Source organism: Toxotes jaculatrix, chromosome 3 (assembly GCF_017976425.1).
Source record: "Toxotes jaculatrix isolate fToxJac2 chromosome 3, fToxJac2.pri, whole genome shotgun sequence".
Taxonomy (NCBI): Eukaryota; Metazoa; Chordata; class Actinopteri; family Toxotidae; genus Toxotes; species Toxotes jaculatrix.
Genome location: NC_054396.1, coordinates 15,694,723 through 15,713,788, shown reverse-complemented (window position 1 = coordinate 15,713,788; position 19,066 = coordinate 15,694,723). Strand labels below are relative to the sequence as shown.

The 19,066-nt window shown below is 40.3% G+C and overlaps 2 protein-coding genes across 2 annotated transcripts; one reads left to right on the top strand and one right to left on the bottom strand.

Moving 5' to 3' along the window:
* The first annotated feature begins 3,651 nt into the window (after positions 1-3,651).
* Positions 3,652-7,895, top strand: LOC121179148 (pepsin A-like). Its single transcript, XM_041033799.1, has 9 exons — positions 3,652-3,768; positions 4,355-4,505; positions 4,591-4,708; positions 5,033-5,151; positions 5,283-5,479; positions 5,612-5,728; positions 5,851-5,995; positions 6,096-6,194; positions 7,005-7,895. Exons 1-9 carry the CDS (start codon positions 3,713-3,715, stop codon positions 7,128-7,130), a joined length of 1,128 nt encoding a protein of 375 aa, XP_040889733.1. The 5' UTR covers positions 3,652-3,712; the 3' UTR covers positions 7,131-7,895.
* A 1,621-nt stretch (positions 7,896-9,516) lies between these two features.
* LOC121178708 (amphoterin-induced protein 1-like) lies at positions 9,517-14,103 on the bottom strand. The gene is made up of 2 exons (XM_041032998.1): positions 13,772-14,103; positions 9,517-13,496 (listed from the first exon to the last, which is right to left on the bottom strand). Exon 2 carries the CDS (start codon positions 13,425-13,427, stop codon positions 11,889-11,891), a length of 1,539 nt encoding a protein of 512 aa, XP_040888932.1. The 5' UTR covers positions 13,428-13,496; positions 13,772-14,103; the 3' UTR covers positions 9,517-11,888.
* Between the last annotated feature and the right edge of the window lie 4,963 nt (positions 14,104-19,066).

Genomic DNA, 19,066 nt, shown 5'->3' with positions numbered 1-19,066 from the left:
GTGCTTAGTTATAGTCCATCACAATGTCAAAAACACTGATGTCAACAACATTAGGCTTCCAGTTATCTTCCACCATAGTTCAGTGCCATTCAGCAGCGTGTTTCAGCTTTAATAGAGATCTAACTACAGCTGTGTTTTCATGGCAATATAAAACACCTTGCAGGGTCACCAGAGGCCTGATGGTCACCACCTAAGTCACTGACACATTGCAAATTCTGCAAAATAACTTAATATAGTTAAGTGTCGAAAGTTAACATCTCAAATGCCAAAATATAAAGTTGAATCTGAAGGAGCTTAAAGTGATGTTTCTTGGAAAGATCAAATTGTCGGGGTATCTCCAATTTCACTTTGCCAAACCTTTTCTTTAAATTGATAGTTTAAGAAAATCTTGGCTCTGGACAGAAAAAAATGTATATGTCAGTGACATATAATTGCTCATCATGGGGAAGAACAGCAGTTGTCACTGGTTATGATGGGAGTTAACTGGAATAACCTCTTTTGGTATAATTTATTGAACAGTATGTTGTCAGCTGTGCTATGTCAGAAATATGTTTGTTTTTCTTTGTTGATACAAACGCAGAAGAGCCAATAGTTTGATTAGGTGTTAGAATGGTTACATAAATGATGAGGGGACTGTTAATTGAATACGAGGGGGTAATGACTGCTTGGATTTCTGAGGTGCAAATGTTAAAGAGAAAAGTCACAGATGTAAGAATCTACATTATTTTTTTATTTTTTTTTATGTCCCAGCACAGTTCAGGTAAATGGGCATCACTCCCATGTAAAGCTAGAAACTAAAAACCTATTTAAATATCCAGTCAAAAGAAATTCAAGGATTTTCTTATCGTTCTCTTTGTTTTAAAAAAGGATGTCTCATGTGAGTTTGACAGAAAGTTGTTTTAATTTATATAATAACATATTTGATAAAGAGCTTTTGATTACAACACCTGTGAAGAACTTTCACAAAATTGGATGTACTTCCCAGAATTTCAGATTTATATTTATTCATTTTTATTTTTTATTTATTTATTTTTTGCACTGATCAGGAAAAACTTCTTGTCCCCACTGACAGCTCACTGTTATAGTGCAGTTTCTCTGAATGATTCGTAAGACGTGTGCAACTGTGAATACAGTAAGCATTATATAATTATTATTATAATTAAGATTGTCAACTGACGTTAACTTTTTAACAGTGGACTATTTTTAGGCCTAACAGCGTATAAACATGTTTTTAATTATGAACGCTGGCTCATTTGAAACCTCTGTGTTATTAATATGTTGAGTATTTTGTGAGTATTGCAGGTCGTCCCCTCAACATGGCAGTAAGGAGGAAAAGAAAACTCAAGTAATCGGTTGTCTCTGACTCACATTTACCTGCAGTATGACTGAATAAGCTTGAATGAACTCTGAAGTTACGAGGGCACAATTAAAAGTTGTTGCACATTCAAGGAGTTCATCAGACTGGGTGAGGAACTGCCTGGGTGAGTACAGTTTAGATTTGCACTTATCATGTTTATACTTTTTATATTAATATTGTAAATTACATTAAATGTGTGGTTAAATAAAGGCAGCTGTTCTTAAAATATTCACTGATGCTGTGGTTTTTTTTTTCCTGTAACGGTCGTCCTGTTTCATATGAACGTGTGTGTGCAGATTTGAATTGGTCTGTTCTAATTTTTAGACACTCTGTCCTCTAGAGGGCAGATTTGGATGGAGCGATATCAAACCACCAGAGAACATGAGCAGAAGACGTGCTTAGAGGGGGAATGTGATATAGTATCAGTATTTTGTTTTTCATAAGTAATTTGATAAGCTTATCCTGTTGATTTATGGCTGACGGCTGAGAAATTCACCATGAGACATTAAACACTAAGGTCAACAACATTAGTTCTCCACTATTTAGATCTTTATCTTTTAAAACCCATTAAAATGTTTACATCACTTGGGAAACTTGTCAGAGTGGAAATGGGTTTTGGATATGGTGACACAAAAGAGATTTTAGATTTTAGACTAAGCCCGAAATTATTCATATCCCTGTCAATTTTAAGAAATTTTTGATTTTTCTAATTTATACAGTAGCTCTCCACCCAACAAATGGGATAGGTAGATAATAGAAGAAGGTCTACAGCCACACACCATTTAATTTTGAATTACTACACAAACAAACAGATTTTAGAATGTGATGACAAAAAAAATCACTGCATCCAAATTTATTAATACCCTCTTGTAATCATGACAACTAACCATGAAGTGTTACAACAAACTATGTTTTCTGAGGCAGAGAATGTCGTAAATAGTATTGTAAATGTTTCTTGAATGTTCAAGACCAGTTTTCTGCCCTATATAAGTTGAGTAGCTTGTTAAACGTCACCCATTTTGGAATCAACACAGCAGTTGTCATGCCAAAGACCAAAGAGCACAGTGAGGACTTGCGAGCAAGGATTATTGATGCCCAAAAGGAAGGGAAAGGATACAAACAAATTGCCAAGCAATATAAAGTGCCAGTTTCAACCGTGCAAAGTATTGTCAAGAAATACGGAAAGTTTAACATTGTGAAAACTCTCCAAGGACGGGGTCGGAAGGCAGCAGTGTCAACTCGGCTCGCCAGAAAGATTCAGCGATAATTCCAGATCAATCCAAGAATTACTACAAAGGTATTAAATAATACTTTGCATTTTGCTGTAAGAACAAGCAGTAGATGAGAAAAGTCAACAACACAGCGTGGGAAAGTCAGACCTCATCTGCCTTTTCGTCACGTGTCAAACTACAAGGTGCTGAAAAGGAACTTGCAGATTCGTTTCAGCTGACCGTATCAAAGGAGGCGTGCACTACTCAAACCCTCACTGTATGTGATGTTGTAAACCTGACCTTGCATGACGTCCAAGACTTGACACACAGAGCCTAACAATAAGAGCCGCTGATTTTCCTTCTCTTACATTTGCAGTGTACTAAACAAAGCAGTATCTCCTCCACCTCAAATTAAAGACATTATATTAGACTTCTCCTCACACTCAAATTGAGTGACAGGTCTTTTAAAATGCGGACTAATATCAAATAATTTAGATCAAAGAGTTTTTATGTACACAAATGACGCTAAAATTGATAAGGTATAAAAAAAAAAACCAAGCACTGAGCATAGGTCTTTTAACTTGTGCTTATCAAAAAGCACTTGAAGGGTTATTTATCACCTTGAATCTTTTATACTAAATGTTTATGTAGTTCTTACAGGCTTGACACAAAGTCAACAGAGCTGTTATTTAGGTGCTGACGGGGACAAATTATTGACAGAAGGGGAGCAGAAACAGTGTAAAGAAAAACACATTGTAGACAGCATGTCTGCTCAGCAATTCAAAGAACTGTTAACACATTAGTTTAATTCAGTTAGGTGTGGTGACAGTTACTGGAGTCTTGGCTTACTGGATTCCCTTATATAGTCTAGTCCTGTATGTTTACTCAGTAACTGAGTAATCATACAGGACTGTACTGTATACGGGTTGACGTGAGACTGAAGGACATTAAGAAAAAAAACGTGCTGGGTTCCTTTTGTTTTCTTTATCTTATTTCACTTATATGCTCTGTTAAGTGGTTTCTTATCAGTTCAGTTGTTATAAGTGTTTCTGCTAAAAGGAGGAGCTGAGACTACTTAGAAACTCTGTATAAAAACACCTCACCTGCCTGTGTGTGAGAACTTTATTGGATCATTTTGGAAATAATGAAGTCTGCCCTTGTTCTGCTGGCCTTTTTGGCTGTCTCACAGGGTCTTCTCAGGTAAGACATACAAACAAACTTGCAACATATTTACTTTTACTAAGGTAAACATATGTCAGAACATACCTTAGGAGTTTGATTTGTGGTGAAATGTTGAGAAATTAAAAATGGTGACACTCACTGAGATTTATTGTAAGTTTATCCACAGATGCCAGAAAAGTGAGTGACCCTGGTAGACACATTACAAGCAATCAGGGCATTGTGAGATTTATTTGTAATGTCGGTCAATCTGTGCATTGGTCATGTTTAGCTCTAATACTGGTGAAGTTTAAGAATAACAAAATTGTTGTTCCAACATTTTTGCATTGGGGGTTGTAATTAATTTCACTGCCCAGGGGCCTTTGGCAGCTCTTTGGTCTTGTTCTTAAACAACCAGTGACCAGATTTAAAAACACTCACTGTGGCAAAACAAGTTCTTGATTCAAGTTCTCTCAGGCCAAAACTCCTTTTTAGGATAAGTTATGAGGTCTGACATATTCTCAAAAACATTTGTGAGCATGGTCCCAGATGTTTGCTCAACTGAGTTGAAATAATAAATGTTCTTCAGGGTGTATGTGTTGATAATGGATCCAGTTTGTCTGTACAGGATTCCCTTGAGGAGGGGGAAGTCGGCCAGGCAGCTGCTGGAGGAGAGAGGCCTGTTTGAGGAGTACAGGAGGAAGTTTCCATACAACCCTGCTGCAAAGTTTCTCCCCAGGAATGAGGAGAGTGTGGTGCCCATGACCTTTGACCCAGATGTAAGTGGCAGGAAACTGTTGTATACTCCTCTCAGTGCAATCGTTAAGTACATGAATTAACTTAATAATCTTGTCTCTGGCACAGACAACATACTATGGTGTGATCGGCATCGGGACTCCACCTCAGTTCTTTAAAGTTCTCTTTGACACTGGCTCCTCTGACCTGTGGGTTCCCTCTATACGCTGCACCAGCTCAGCTTGTGGTAAGGACAATGGTACTGGTTCACATTCAGGAGAGTTTAATATAGTGATGATCCTATATTTATCATTTTTCAAGCAAAGATGCCAAACACTTGCTGGCTCCAGCTTCTCAAATATGAGATGTTGACTCTTTATCTTTGTCATATATTAAATGAAACTGAATATATTCAAGTTTTTGGTTAGTCAGATGAAATAAGCAATTTCATACACATAACAGGAATTTTTTGTAAATTAAAAAGAAAAAGGCAAAAGTAATGAATTGTACTCTCTTTTACCTGTTTACCTCCAGTGCTGATTTAACTCTCTCTTTCTCTCTCTGTCCTCAGACAGCCATGCAAAGTTCAACAGCTCAGCATCCTCCACTTTTCAGGCCGACACAAAAACTTTCTACATCTCATACAACAGTGGATTCGCAGCAGGAAGTACAGGGTATGACACCATAAAGGTGAGGATAAAACATTGATGACAAACTTCTGATGAACTGATGCACTCTGTTTCCTATAGCATTTGATCACTTTCCATTTCCTAAAATAAACTCCTGTTTTTGTTTTTTTTGTTTTTTTGGTTTACTGTCAGATAAGCGATATCTACGTGGAGCACCAGGTACTTGGTCTCACTGAAACAGAGGCAGCTTTCCTGGGATCTGTGCCCTGGGATGGGATTCTTGGTCTGGCCTTCCCTGACATGTCCCTTGAAGGAGGGACACCTATTTTTGACAACATGTGGAACCAGGGCAAAATCCCCCAGAACATCTTCTCCATTTACCTGAGCAGGTGAGCTCTTATTTGAGCCATGAACAGCAAAGCGATGTTGTTTAAAACAAACGTTTTAGTATTTACTCTGTTATATAAAAGATTTTTTTTTTTTTTTGTTCGTTTAAAAAAATAAAATCTCCATACCTTCAGTTCTGTAGAGGGCAGTATGCTGATTCTGGGAGGAACAGATCCCTCATATTATACTGGAATCATCAACTGGGTCCCTCTGTATCATGCCACTAACTTTTGGAACATCCAAATACAAAGGTAGTTTTAATTTTTCTCGATGTGTCTCACATAAAATTGCCACTTCACACATGGCATTATTTGGAGATTGTTTTGATTTACAGAACAGATGCCTCCTTATTGAAACTTCCTTTATATTACAGCATCACCATTAATGGGAACACTGTTGCGTGCTCTGGAAGCTGTGAGGCAGTAGTGGACTCTGGCACTTCTGTAATCATCGGCCCGAGCAACGACATTAACAACATCAACGGCTGGTTGGGAGCCTCCGCAAACGAGTATGGTGATGTGAGTGTTTTCAGTGTTTTTTTCTATTATAGTGAGCGTAACATTAAACATGTTCAGCTTGAGTTGTAAATCAGTAACAGGTTGCATCTCTGTCTCACAGGCTTCTGTCAGTTGCAGTAACATGAACCTCATGCCAGACATTGTGTTCAACATAAACGGCTACAGCTTCTCTCTTCCTCCATCGGCATATATCATGAAGGTTTGCATTTTAAACACAGGCTGATACACGCTATCACTTTCAAAGGCAGTTCCAACTAATGGCTTTATCACTGCTGATAAATCATTTATTAAACCATTGATAGGAACATTTACTTAGTAAGATGCATTATTGATATAATAATCCATCTAGAAGGACAACATTTGGGTTGCCAGGTCGTGAGGAAATCATTTGGGTGGTGTATGCCCTCCTCCAGAACAAGTAGTTTCTGTCTTTTTAGCTCAATTCTTCAGCAAGATCTCACTAATGGACCCTTCAGCCATTTACCCTCTGAGAAATCGTTACATCCAAATAAAGTAAAAATACATCTATTAACAACTTTTAACATTTGCAACTCTAAACAGAGAAATCCATAACCCTTTGACATACTGAAGCAGATAAATGGATTATGGTCTGGATGTTCTGCAGCTCTTTTCCAGTACTAAGATGTTGAGGGAGGGGTCTTATTGATGAATTAAAGAGTTAGCCAGAAGACTAATCACGCCTCGCTGAAAGAGGATGAACAACAGCCAAAGAGATTTTTAACAACCTGGCAACCCAGGTGTTTTTGTATCTGTATCAGATTCACGTATCTGTGCAGCCATTAGCTGCAACATATAAACCTTATATGTAGGCCATATTAGAAAGATATTCCAGATTTTATCTATAAATAGCAGGCTCAGACATGCTCTCTAAGAAAAAGCACAGTTCAGAAAGTAGTCTGGGTATTTACATGTTTCAGTATTTATACAGTCTGTGCTGATGAAGCCAATCCGCTGCCTTCAGTCACATTTTTCTCTCCTCTGTCTTCAGTCTGCGTCTGGATGCAGGACAGGGTTTGCACCTGGCACCTGGATCCTGGGTGAGGTCTTCATGCGGCAGTTCTACACTGCCTTCGACGTCAGCAACAACATGGTGGGCTTTGCTCAGGCCGTGTGAATACATAAATGAGGAGATGGGTCTGGAGGCTGTGGTCTTTGCCACCCTGAAAAAGAGCCTGAGATATTTAGGAAATAATTGACTTTATTTTTATAACCAAGATTCACTGTAAAACAAATTCTCCTGTAAAAAAAAAAAAAAGAAAAGAAAAAAAAGAAAATAGAAATGAAATTAATAAAAGGTGGCCTTTTAGACCTTTAAGTCAGTATGTGTTGGTTGTTAAGGAGGAATTCAAGTATTCAAATGCTTGTAAAGTCTTCCTAGAATATTCTGTTTGTGCTAAAATAAAATATTATGCTCCACCATGTATCAGGGTTTCAGTGGCCGCTAGATGGCAGAAGTTTCACTAAACTGCATATTCAGACTCTTCACCATTCATGTGATTCTCCTGGGAGGGGCCTGAGGAGAGGATGAGTCATCTTACTTAGAATTCAGTCTTTGAAACACAGAACCAAATGCCAGTCATTCATTGTGAGCAGCCGCTGACTTACATTCGTGCCATGTGCGTCTGTGATGTTCGGTGATCTGAGATTTTCTTTAGGCTGCAGCATTTGTTCTAATTATAATCTGTGATTTAATATCCAAAGGGGATGTGTCATTCAGCTCTTTTCCATGTAAACACGTGCATCGACACAGAGATCAGCTATCATTAACCCTCTCTTGCCTCCCGTGAACGCTTTTATTTGAGCAATTGTTTCCCATTCCTTTTAATAATGAAATACTTTTAAACTGAATTCATCACTGCATTGTTGTACTGCAATTAAATCATGTTACACACACACACACCTGGCTGGTGTTGCATGAACTGTGGGTAAACATGGTAACATGAGACTCCGGCTACTGAAACGGGGGGTGCGGACATCACTGCATCACTCTTCAATCATTCATCCAGCAGAGGGGTTGCAGGGCAGCAGATGAGGTTTCACACTGCAGCACTGAGCCAAGACAGACCAACGACCAGACCATACAAAAATGAACTCATTTAAATAACGATTCTGGACAAAATGCTGTTCTGTCCCGTGACTAAATGAGGTGTAGCATGTTTCACTTAATCGTAACAATGTTGGTGCTAGAACCACACAGCATGAAGGTGAAGAATTTGTGACACATAAATACAGGCAACCTCAACATGCTAATGGCAATACAACTGTACTAATACTGAGCATTTAGGCTATTAATGCTCTTAATTTTGAAATATTGGTTAAAGGCAACTTTCAGAGAAAAAAAGAGATATGTACCTCTATTGCAGTTGCAGGGTAGCACTTCTATACATAATTAACTTTCAATGCACAAATTTTGTTTACTGTTTCATGAGGAAATGTGAGGTTTTATGTTCTGCAAAATGACAAGTAAATTTATGTTTATTGCTACAACTATATAACAAGAAGAGATTATTAAATGAAATCTGGGACCTAAACTTTACTTCAAACATCAGGTTGTCTGAGATCAGTACAATCCAAACATACAGACTAGAGTGCTCACAGTGTTCAGGGATATCCCGTGGTCAACGATCCAAATAAGGGTGAAAAGCCAGCAACAGCGAATGTTGCCAGAAGAAAGTAAGTCTGAGGGACAGGTGCAATAAATACGACTCCCTGGGTGAACAGTTTCTGCTCCAGCGATCTGTGTGGTCTCCCATTTCACCCTCAAGTGAACAAGGCTGTGTCATTAGCGTAATACAGAAACTGAAGCCAGCAGAGTTCCACTGAATTCTGATCCTAGCCTAAACAGACATCAAGATCAGGTCATCATCAGGTTTCATCTGGGACACCATGGAGTTAAAGGAATACACATTTTGGCATCTGGCTGGGGACCTCTGTTGCATGTTATTCCCCATCTCTCTCCCCACTCATCTATTCACTGTATGCAGTCCAATAAAGGCATAAAAAACGATTTAAAAAAAATGAAGCTACAGTCCGCAGCTGGTTGGCTTTGCTTAGCTTGGCAGAAAAACTGGAAACAGCCAGTCTGGCTCTGTCTAAGAAATAAATTCCATCTACAAGCACCTCTAAAACTGGCTAATTAAGACATTATATCTCGTGTGTTTAAGCTGCATAAAAACTTAGACTGAAAAATAGTATAAAAAGTAAGTAGTAGTTTAAAAGTAAGTATTTTGTAGAGCAGTGAACTTCCAAGTCATTACACCAGGCCAAGATATAGTTCAGCATATATCCTCCCAAAAAACCCCCCACAACTTCTCATTTTTAAAAATGTATTATAAAAAAATAAACCAAATGAGATGCCTTAACTTAGCTGTTTCCCCTCCGTTTCCAATCTCTTTGCTAATCTAAGGTAACAGACTGTAGTTTTATATTTAACATAAAGAAGTGACATGGGTATCAGTCTATTCCTTTAACTTTATTTTTTAAAGGATCTATAACTGCAGCTCTGTTTGACAGATTCAGTGCATTCAACTCACATGAAATAGTGGATACCATTCAGTCTTTGTTGCCATATTTTTGTAGTTCATGAAATACAGGAGCAATATATTAACAGACAAGATATAATACAACAAATAATAAAATAGGTCCTTACACAGGATTGCATATAAGTTTATGGCTGAACACAGAAACAGAGTAGGTAACCTCAACATACAAATGACTGTAGAACTGTACTTACTGTAAACACTGAACATAAAGGTTATTCACTCTCAGTGTATGTTTGTCAGTCTTTGGTTATAAGAGAAATACGTACAACATCAACATACAATAGATATGTGCCCCTTTCATAGATATAATTTGGTGAAGTTCCTCAGCATGTACAGCTACATTATAATACTATTCCACAATGCTCACAATGTAATGAGTTCCATATATTTATTTAAGGTTTAGATTTACCTAAAATATTTTGAAAAAGCACCATGAGGAGTGAGAGAATGAAAATTATTGTTCTTTCAAAAATAAAAACACTGTTCATTGCTACATCTGTTCTCTGGGACTGATGTATTTGGCTATTTAAGTTGCTTCACTGTTATGATACCATGCACGTGTGTGTGTGATCGGTAATGAGCAGCCTGAATTTAATGAGTATGTCAGATATTTGTAAGTTAAAGAAAATTTAGTTTTTATTATTCTGTGACAATCAGTGCTATCAGCTCAGTTTTGCGAAAACGTAATTTGTATAGGACTGTATTTCCAGTTTTTTCCCTGATTTATGTGTGTGCATACAGAATAGAAGATAATAATGTGAGCCTCTAAAATCAACAACTCCAAGGTATTTTAGCGATGGAACTAAAATTAAGAAGTGTTTAAAAAACTGCTTCTTCTATATTTACATTTCAGCTGTGTCAGACAGCCTGTGTGTTGGCTACGCTACAAGCTGCTATTTCTGACTGTGTTTATGAGACTTCTGGCTGGCTGGCATTTGCTGATTTGTTCTGGGTTGGGCACTAATGCCCAGAAGCATTCAGTGGATGTTACTCGCTTTCAGTTGTTTCCCCTGGGCGACGCCTCCTGACTGCTATTAGATGTCCAATATGGCAGGATGTACATTTATGGTACTGCTACTTCTCTCACTCTCAGGAATGTTTATTTAAGATTTAAATGAGCGTCAGCTTATTATGATGCTATTATGACCCCTCAGTTACCCATGAATGAAAATAACTGGCTCAATTTAAATCTATATTTCATGTAAATTTGTCTCTTAACAGTTTATAGTTACGTTTATACTGATGTAAACAACTAGATATCAGTTTCAGTAATACCTACAGTGTGTATGTGGTCATTATGATCAATAGGAATACCTGCCACATCAGATTGTTTACTTAGTTGATCTGAAACCTCTATTTTTCTATTCTTGTTATACAGAAACTATTTCAGCTACATTTAGCAGAGATTATGATTTTTCAAAATATCAATAAAGTGAATTTCAGTAAAAGTACAAAGCATTGCAAAAACTATGTTGATGCTTCTGAAATGAAGTCAAATCAAAAATGACATTTAAAATAGACCTGCATACAAGGTCAGAGACACTTCAGCAGAAGGTAAGTTACTGCGAAAAACATATGATTACTTGAGCATTAAAATCACTCAAAATTGGAAATTGATCAGATTGCCTTAGAGTAATCCTTACAGCATCATGTCCTGTAAAGGCCAACAAAACCAAACAGGAATGTAAAATAAAGCATAAACATTGAGCAAATCGCATAATTAAAAGAGCTCTGCAAGCTCCGCATGAAAATCAGTTTCTCTTTCAAGCAGCAGCTACTGTCCAACATCTTTGAAACTTCTTGTCTTTGTAGTGCCAAGATTCCCAGTGGATAAAAAAGCTGGATAACTTTTACTTAACATGCAGCTTCAGGATATTCAGAAACTAAAGTTAAGCTAAGAAATAACATCAAAAATGTTTTCATGCTGCTTGTCTCTGAGTAATTAGTGCTGATGGTTAGTACATTTTTTTTCTGTGGGGCTTCCATCAAAAAGTATTTCCAACGCTTATGTTCTTACTCGCACAGTGATTCCTTGCAGGGTCAGCCTATCCAACTGAAATATATTAGCCCATTAACAATTTTAAACACACATTTCTTGGCATTGACAGGATGCCTTTGGGTTTTTTTTTTTTCTTTTGGGTGACGTTACATTGCTTATTCATTTTTTGCCAATAGTACATGCTACTGAAACAGTGCCACCAACTGTGACAACCAACTAAAGCTTTAACTTTGCTTGAATCTCGCTCACATTCAAAGCAAACAATTCTCTGTGGAGCAGCTCTACGGATTGAGCCATCACTGTCTTACCCTGCAGGATCTGCCACTGACCTTCACACCACCATGGGGGTATCGGAGCACACAGAGCTGACAGACTCTGCGTCTGACCTCCTTCTCTCCCTGTTGTCTCCCTGCCACTCCTCGTCTTCCTCACCTATTGGATTCAACCTGCCGTTCTGCTCCAGCTGGTCCTTGACTTCCATGAAGCCCACGTGTCTGTAGGGGAAGCTTCCGCCTTCCACTCTTTCTTGCCCTGTCTCCTCATGTGCCTGCGAGATGCTGACAGCTGAAGAGTGGAGGCTGTCTACGGGGTCATTTTTCTCCAGGCCATTACCTGGACAACAAGCGCAGCGGCAGGGTGTGAGATAGAGGTAGATGAGAACCATAACTATACTGACCAGACATGCTACGAGGGTGGTGTAGGCCGTTTTCAGGTTCTCCAGTCCACCACTCATGGTGGAATTAAACACCACTACTGTTACATACAGTGTCTCATTGAATGAATCACTGGTGGCAGAGCAGGTGTAGACCCCTGAATCTTCTGCCCTCAGGGGCCCAATCTGGAGGCTGCCGTCGTCACGCACCAGAGCAGTCTTGTTTGCTCGAGACACTGGGATGTTTCCAGGCAGCGCCCAGCTCTTCACCATGTTCTTCTGCCTGGTGTCACAGTCCAGCACCAGGAACTGCTCCAGATAGGCTTCTTCATCCTTAATTTTGACCTCGCTGCAGTTCAAATTGACCTTGTCCAGATCCAGTACAGCCATTTTCTCTTTCTGTGGGCCTGGCAACACACAAGTGTGGCTGCTCCTGAAGTCAGTGACAGAGCTGAGCTCCTTGAGGCCCCAGCTCGCCACCACATCATACAACTCACAGCTGCAGGGCAGAGGGTTGTTGTGGAAGTACAGACCATTTTTGATCCAGGCGGGCAGAGCCTGAACCTCATGCAGAGGCAGGGTTTTGATTCGGTTGGAGGAAACATCTAGGAGTCTAAGAGTTTCCAGCCGGCTCCTCTCCTTCACCAGCTCCAAGGGGAAGCGCGAGATCTGGTTCTGGCTCAAGTAGAGCCTCTGCAGCATCATGAGGCCAGAGAAAGCAGAGCGATCTATCTGAGAGATGCAGTTGTTATAAAGCAGCAGCACTTCCAGGTGCTCCAGCGGCTCAAAGATGAACTCGTCCAGCTGTCGGAGACCGTTAGAGGACAGGTCCAGGTACTGAAGCTTTGTTACATACACAAATGCCTCAGAGGACAGAAAAGTGAGGCCGTTGTTGCTGAGCAGCAGACTGTGCAGTCTGCTGAGTGTGACAGGGGTCCACTCGGCACGTAGCCTGGTGATGGAGTTGAAACTGAGGTCCAGAACAGCTGTATATTGTGGAAGAGCGATGGGAACGTTGGTTAGATTCATCTTAGAGCAGCTAATGATGTTGCTGGCGCACACACAAGTCTTGTGGCAGTCCAGGGAGCTTCCCATCAACTGTGCACTGACTCTCACTGTTGGTAACAGTAAAGCAAAAGGCAGAACGGTGATAAAGCTCCTTCGTCTGAGCACCGCTTCAGTGGCACAATGGGAAACGCAGAGTGAGTCCCCCATCATGTCAGGATCATAAACTATATAGATAGCCTGGATGTCTTCACCTAGTTCTCTCAGTGGGGAGCCATAGAGCTGTAAGGACATATAGTAAAGTGAGATCAGTGAGATAATATAAGATGCGTACTGAAATTACATTAATGCTTGCAGGAGGTCATTAACTAAAGCACTCGGGTGCACTGCAGCAGCCAGGTCAGCGTCAAAAAGTTGTGGCTGCTGTGATTAATCTACATCGTCAGATTAATAATTATAATTATAATTATTAATATATATATATATATATATATATATATATATATATATATATATATATAATCAACACTACACAGCCGAAAACACTACGAACATACCGCTGTTTGTTTCACTCGCCTCCTTCCATCACCATCCCATTATCAAATCTCCTCACTGTGTCACAAAGATTTGTCCCATCAGGCTGAAGTGTCCCGCCCGCTGGAGTTTTATTTTATTCTATTTTTGTCGGTTTCTCAAAGCTCCGAAGGAACCAGGGACGGGATGGGGGACTTTCAACAGTCCAGTCTTGGCGATGATCCACCACAGGACGGTGTCATCCTCTTCATCCTCAGCGATCGGCGGCGATCAGTGGTCCCTCCTGTCTGTCATCATCGGGACGCACAGGCGAACACACTGCAGTGCACGGCTTCAGATGACCGGAAAAGCCTGTCTGCGGTCCTCACTGATGAGGAAACCGTCTGATAGTTGATCTGAGGGGCGCAAACAAGAGAGCAGGGGGTGTGTCACATTTCCAACCCTCTCCCTCCCCCTCTCTCTCCTTTTCTATTTACACTGCCACTAATTCAAAAAAGGATTTGATCATTATATTGTAAAGACTGAAAAGAAAAATAAATAAATAAAAGTACAAAAGCCAAAAAAATCACACTGAACTGAATATGGGATATTACACCCAGTGGCGGTTTTTGGCACGGGCGAACCGGACAGCCGCCCGGGGCGGCATCACATGGGGGGCGGCACAACCACGTGAAAAAAAAATCATCTGCGCTGTTTTCTATTATCTATCATATTACTGTGTGGGAAATTGACCAATTGGCGCCGTCCCCATCTCCCAGCATGCACCACCAGCATATGCATGTAGAAACGGCACCCTGACTCAAGGTGGTGGTTTGGCTACTAGAGTGCGGGAGTCGTCCTTACGCATGGTCGTGTAACGCTCGAGGCTCCGACACATGCGCGGTAGCTCACGAGGCACTTGTATTGAACCACTGCGCCGAGGTGTGGTTTGGTCCCATATCTCTGAAGCACTTGAGGGACGTTAGAAGCAGGTGAGTGCTTCGGACGTCATACGAATCACCTGATTGGTTCGTTTTGTCATGTGAATCACGTGGCGGGATCGAGTGTGTTCAGAGATAGAATAGCTCTGTAGAGGAGCGGTCATTTGAATTTTTCTTTGCAGAGTATGTCGGTTTGTTGCGTTTGTTAGGTGTTTTGAGAGTTAGTACTGTTGATGGTGTATTTTTGGAGAACCAGTGTAGGGCAATAGATATATAATTTATAAATTAGATAGAGATAAAGAGTTATGTAGCTAGGTAGCCTATATAGATATATAATCCTAAATAACATTAGATATAGATAAGACATATAGATTCTTTACATATAAATACACACACACACCCCAGCCTCATCTGTGCCGTCTGAACGGGTTTTTTCCAAGGCTGGGGAAATAGTTTGTAAAAGAAAAACCTGATTGAGTCCAAAAACTGTAGAAAAACTTCTTTATAAAAACTCAGTTACAAATAAACAGTTACACAAGCACAGTCACTGCCCTGTTCTTCAAGCACACCCTCTTTACCCACGTACACATAAACCTCTTTACCAACGAAGCCCAAAACATAACATGATATAATCTGTATTTGCACCAGTACCATGTGAAAATGACATCAGTCTGTATTTGTAGAGCACATCTCATGAATGTACCAGCACCATTTCAATGTTTCACAACACAAAATATAAGTGAAGATTATGTAGGGTTACCATCAGCCAAGCAAAATAACAAACATGGTCTTCTATTCATTTGAAACCACATTATCATCTGGTGCAGTCTAACAGAAAAGTACTATTTATCTAGCTCCATGACCGTCAGACTCCCCATCATATGCATGTATAGACAACACCCTGACTCAGGGTGGTGGCTGGCTTTATGGAGAGTGTGGGAGCCATCCCCATCTCCCAGCATGCCCCAACAGCATATGCATGTATAGATGGCACCCTGAATGAAATGAGAGTGTCAACCACCATGAGGAAGTTGTTTAAGCCCCCTGAGTGAAGCTGCAGCTCATCAACAGATCTATGAAGCATGTTTTCCTCCTCAGAAATTCCAACTGTTAAATGAGAATAAATAGTATTGTAGGTATTGCAAATAAAGTATTCATGTTAAAATCACAGTACCACTTGTGTCCGTCGTGCGATTGGATAAAAGGCCTCTCCAAACCAAGCTCCCGGCCTCAATTTCAACCCCAGCCTGCCGCTGGCTTGCCCAGGGAGTAGTTCAATGTTGAACTGCCACTGTTCAGTGTGGTGATGTCTTTAATGATGAAGCCCTTCTGGTTCATGTTATTACTCTGGTGAAGGACAGGGCAAGCACTCGTTGTATGTGTGTGTGTGTGTGTGTGTGTGAGCTGCAGCAGTCTTTAACTCGGGACGTGATGTGCATGCAGCAGTGTGTTAGGGATCAATATGGAGAGTTCAGAGCAGAACGCCGCTCAGCATGTGGGTAATATAAACAACCTTGCATCCTGTACTGTGAACTGGATAAAGCATTTTTAATAGTCATCACATTAGTAAGAAATAATCCTGAAGCGCTGAAGAAGTAGTTTTGTAATTCAGACTTCCTTGTTGTAGGCCTGGAGTTTTTAGCTTAGGAGCTGAGATCCCATTAACCTGCTATAGGGGATAAAAATCAGCTGCTGGGCCGCTTGCTTCTTCTCACTCTCTGTGCAGTGTGCGCAGTTTTTCTGTTCTGGATTTAGTTGTAAATTTAGACATGGTCCAGTGAGTGCATATTAATGCAGCTATACTAGCTACACTCATTGCATTGTTAGCTGCCACAGTTGGCAAGACTGAAATACAGGCACACCAGGCATTGTTATGAGCAGTTTACTTTGTACATGCTGAGGATTATATCTGGCATTAGTTGGACTGGTAGAATCAGGGGGGTGGAACAGGGAAATTTAGCAGCCAGGAGATGAGCAATAGGCAGGTGAACTGGTAAAAGGCACGGTAGACTGTACCACAACTGGCACTGCAAGAAAACCGTCCACAATCTTTCTGTTTAACAAAATACATTTAGACGTGTCAGAGAAAGAATAAGACCAGTGTAAATCATACAGTTAATGATAACTGAGTTCCGTGTAGATGCTTCATTGTGCATGCTGGCTCACGCCGTCATGACTCTGACCTGTGACACATGAATAGAACAGAGCCATTCTTAATTTTATTAGTAACACCTGTGATTTTCCGACCGTGTGAAGTCGATACGTCCGCTGTGAAAACTTGATGAGGGAATGAGGGACAGCTGAGCAGGCAGGTGAGAGGGTCAGGTGATCTCCAGGGCATCTAGGCAGCAATATGACAGGTTGTGGAAAATGCCAGGACACAGACCCACACAAACACACACACTGGGACTGTGATGGGATTCACAGTCCCTGCTGAAAGAGGTGAAAAGGGCAAAGATGGAGACGTCAACATGACACATGACCATCCAGCAACGACATAGCTGTACATAAGGTATCTTGTTATCAATCTGTTGGTCACAAGGTCACCTCACACAGAAACACTCACATAAAAAGAGATGTGAAGGTGAAATCCACTTGCTGATTATTAAATGTGTGTTATTAAATGGAGCACAAGGCCGACATGCAACCTGATGTTGACCTGCAAGTCTTTGATTAAAAGGTCTAAACCGTGACAAGAAATCAGGGCACCACTTCAATACAGGATCATGTCACAAGGTGAGGTCTCGCTTACAGGACAGTTTTACCTTGTCCAGATAGCTTACACCCCACAGACTTTAAATATAACAACAACAACAAAAGAAACATTGTCCACATCCTGTCATCCTGTCTACAGAAATCCTAAACTAAAGGCTGAAATTCAAACCAGCTGACATCTAAAAACAATCTACAGTCAATCTGTGGTCTGGATTTGAAGCTTCTGTAAATGTTTTGACATTTTAAAAAACATATTCTTTGACATTTAGCAGCAGATTGTTTAAGCCATGAAGGCCTTGCAGTATTGATTGAAATGATTGCTCCCCTGTTAAATAAAAAAACAGATTACTTGATTGAGTCAAACATACTGTTTAGTCCAAGCATTTAAATTTTCTTTCTAATCTGACTGCAGTGTCAATCACACAGATAAATATCACTGTATATTTTAGATTTAAAAATCCTGCATGCATTGGGGTGGCAGGGTTGGGAGAGTGTGGGGGCCACCCTGTCTCCCAGAATGCACCACAAGCATGCATGCATGAAAGTGGCACCCTGACTCAGGAGGGTGGCTGAGTTGGGAGAGTGTGGGGGCCGCCCCGTCTCCCAGCATGCATAAAAGTAGCACCCTGAAAAGAAAAGGGATTTGAGTTAGTTCTTGAAATTTGTAACACCATGCTTTCACTCCAAGCTGCAAAACCACATGCTGTCACTTTACAGTAAGGTCATTTTTTAAATGAAATAAATTAACTTTGCTTTGAGCTTTGAGAATATTTTTTAAAAATTAATTAATGTTCAGAGTGTTGTTTTAGTCTATAACATAGGAGAACTGTCTGAACCTACATGGACATTTGAGCATTTGACAAATAACCTCAATATATGGCGATACATGGTTTTGCTGCACAGCGTAATTACTCGTGGTCCAGTGAGATATGGAGCTGTGTTGTTTAGACCGAGCTGTGCAGGCGCCACGCATCTGCAACCTCCACTGTATGATAATGAGACATAGATCTCAGTGGCAGTAATTACCCATCATTACCACAGTGTTTTTAGCTTTAGGACACAGGAAGACACATGCATGAAACACACACACGTTGTATATTTCCTGTGTAGCCAAAGCCAGATATTTCTCATGCCTCTGTGCCCTAGAGGTCCAGTGTTACCATGTGTGTCCATGAACTGCTAAAAACACATCAAAGAGACATTTACATGTTTTAGACATTTACATCATAAGTAGAAAAAATGGGGCTCAGAGCTGAGAGCCACAGAAAGACCCGGAGTCAGAAAATATTGTGAGACTGACTGATGCATTGTTGGTTTTGTTTTTTTCATGGGATTGGTTGACAAAAAATATAGCCAATCACCGGTCTTACTGTTCTTCAAATTTATTATGACGGTCTTAACAAGGGACAATACTGATGTAGCCTTGGCTTCAGCAAAGTTAGAATTATTCACTCAACAGTGACAGGCTTTTACTGGTGAATTTAATATTTCTATATGCACAGTCCTCATCGCACTGTTTACTGCCTCCTGGCAGTTTTGATTTTAGTTCCAGTGAGAGTCATGCAAACTCGCCTCCCGCTGTTAAAACAGCCCCGTTCACAAAGGTGATTCAACTTGATGTGTGTTCGGTGGGGAAATATGAGATAGCAGGACTGATCCGAACAGCAGTCTGGTGGATGGGCG

Coding starts and splice junctions, on each gene's coding strand:
- LOC121179148 (XM_041033799.1), top strand. CDS start 3,713: ATGAAGTCTGCCCTTGTTCTGCTGGCCTTTTTGGCTGTCTCACAGGGT. Junction 4,709..5,032: donor CTGCACCAGCTCAGCTTGTG/GTAAGGACAATG, acceptor CTCTGTCCTCAG/ACAGCCATGCAAAGTTCAAC. Junction 5,480..5,611: donor TTCTCCATTTACCTGAGCAG/GTGAGCTCTTAT, acceptor CCATACCTTCAG/TTCTGTAGAGGGCAGTATGC.
- LOC121178708 (XM_041032998.1), bottom strand. CDS start 13,427: ATGATGGGGGACTCACTCTGCGTTTCCCATTGTGCCACTGAAGCGGTG.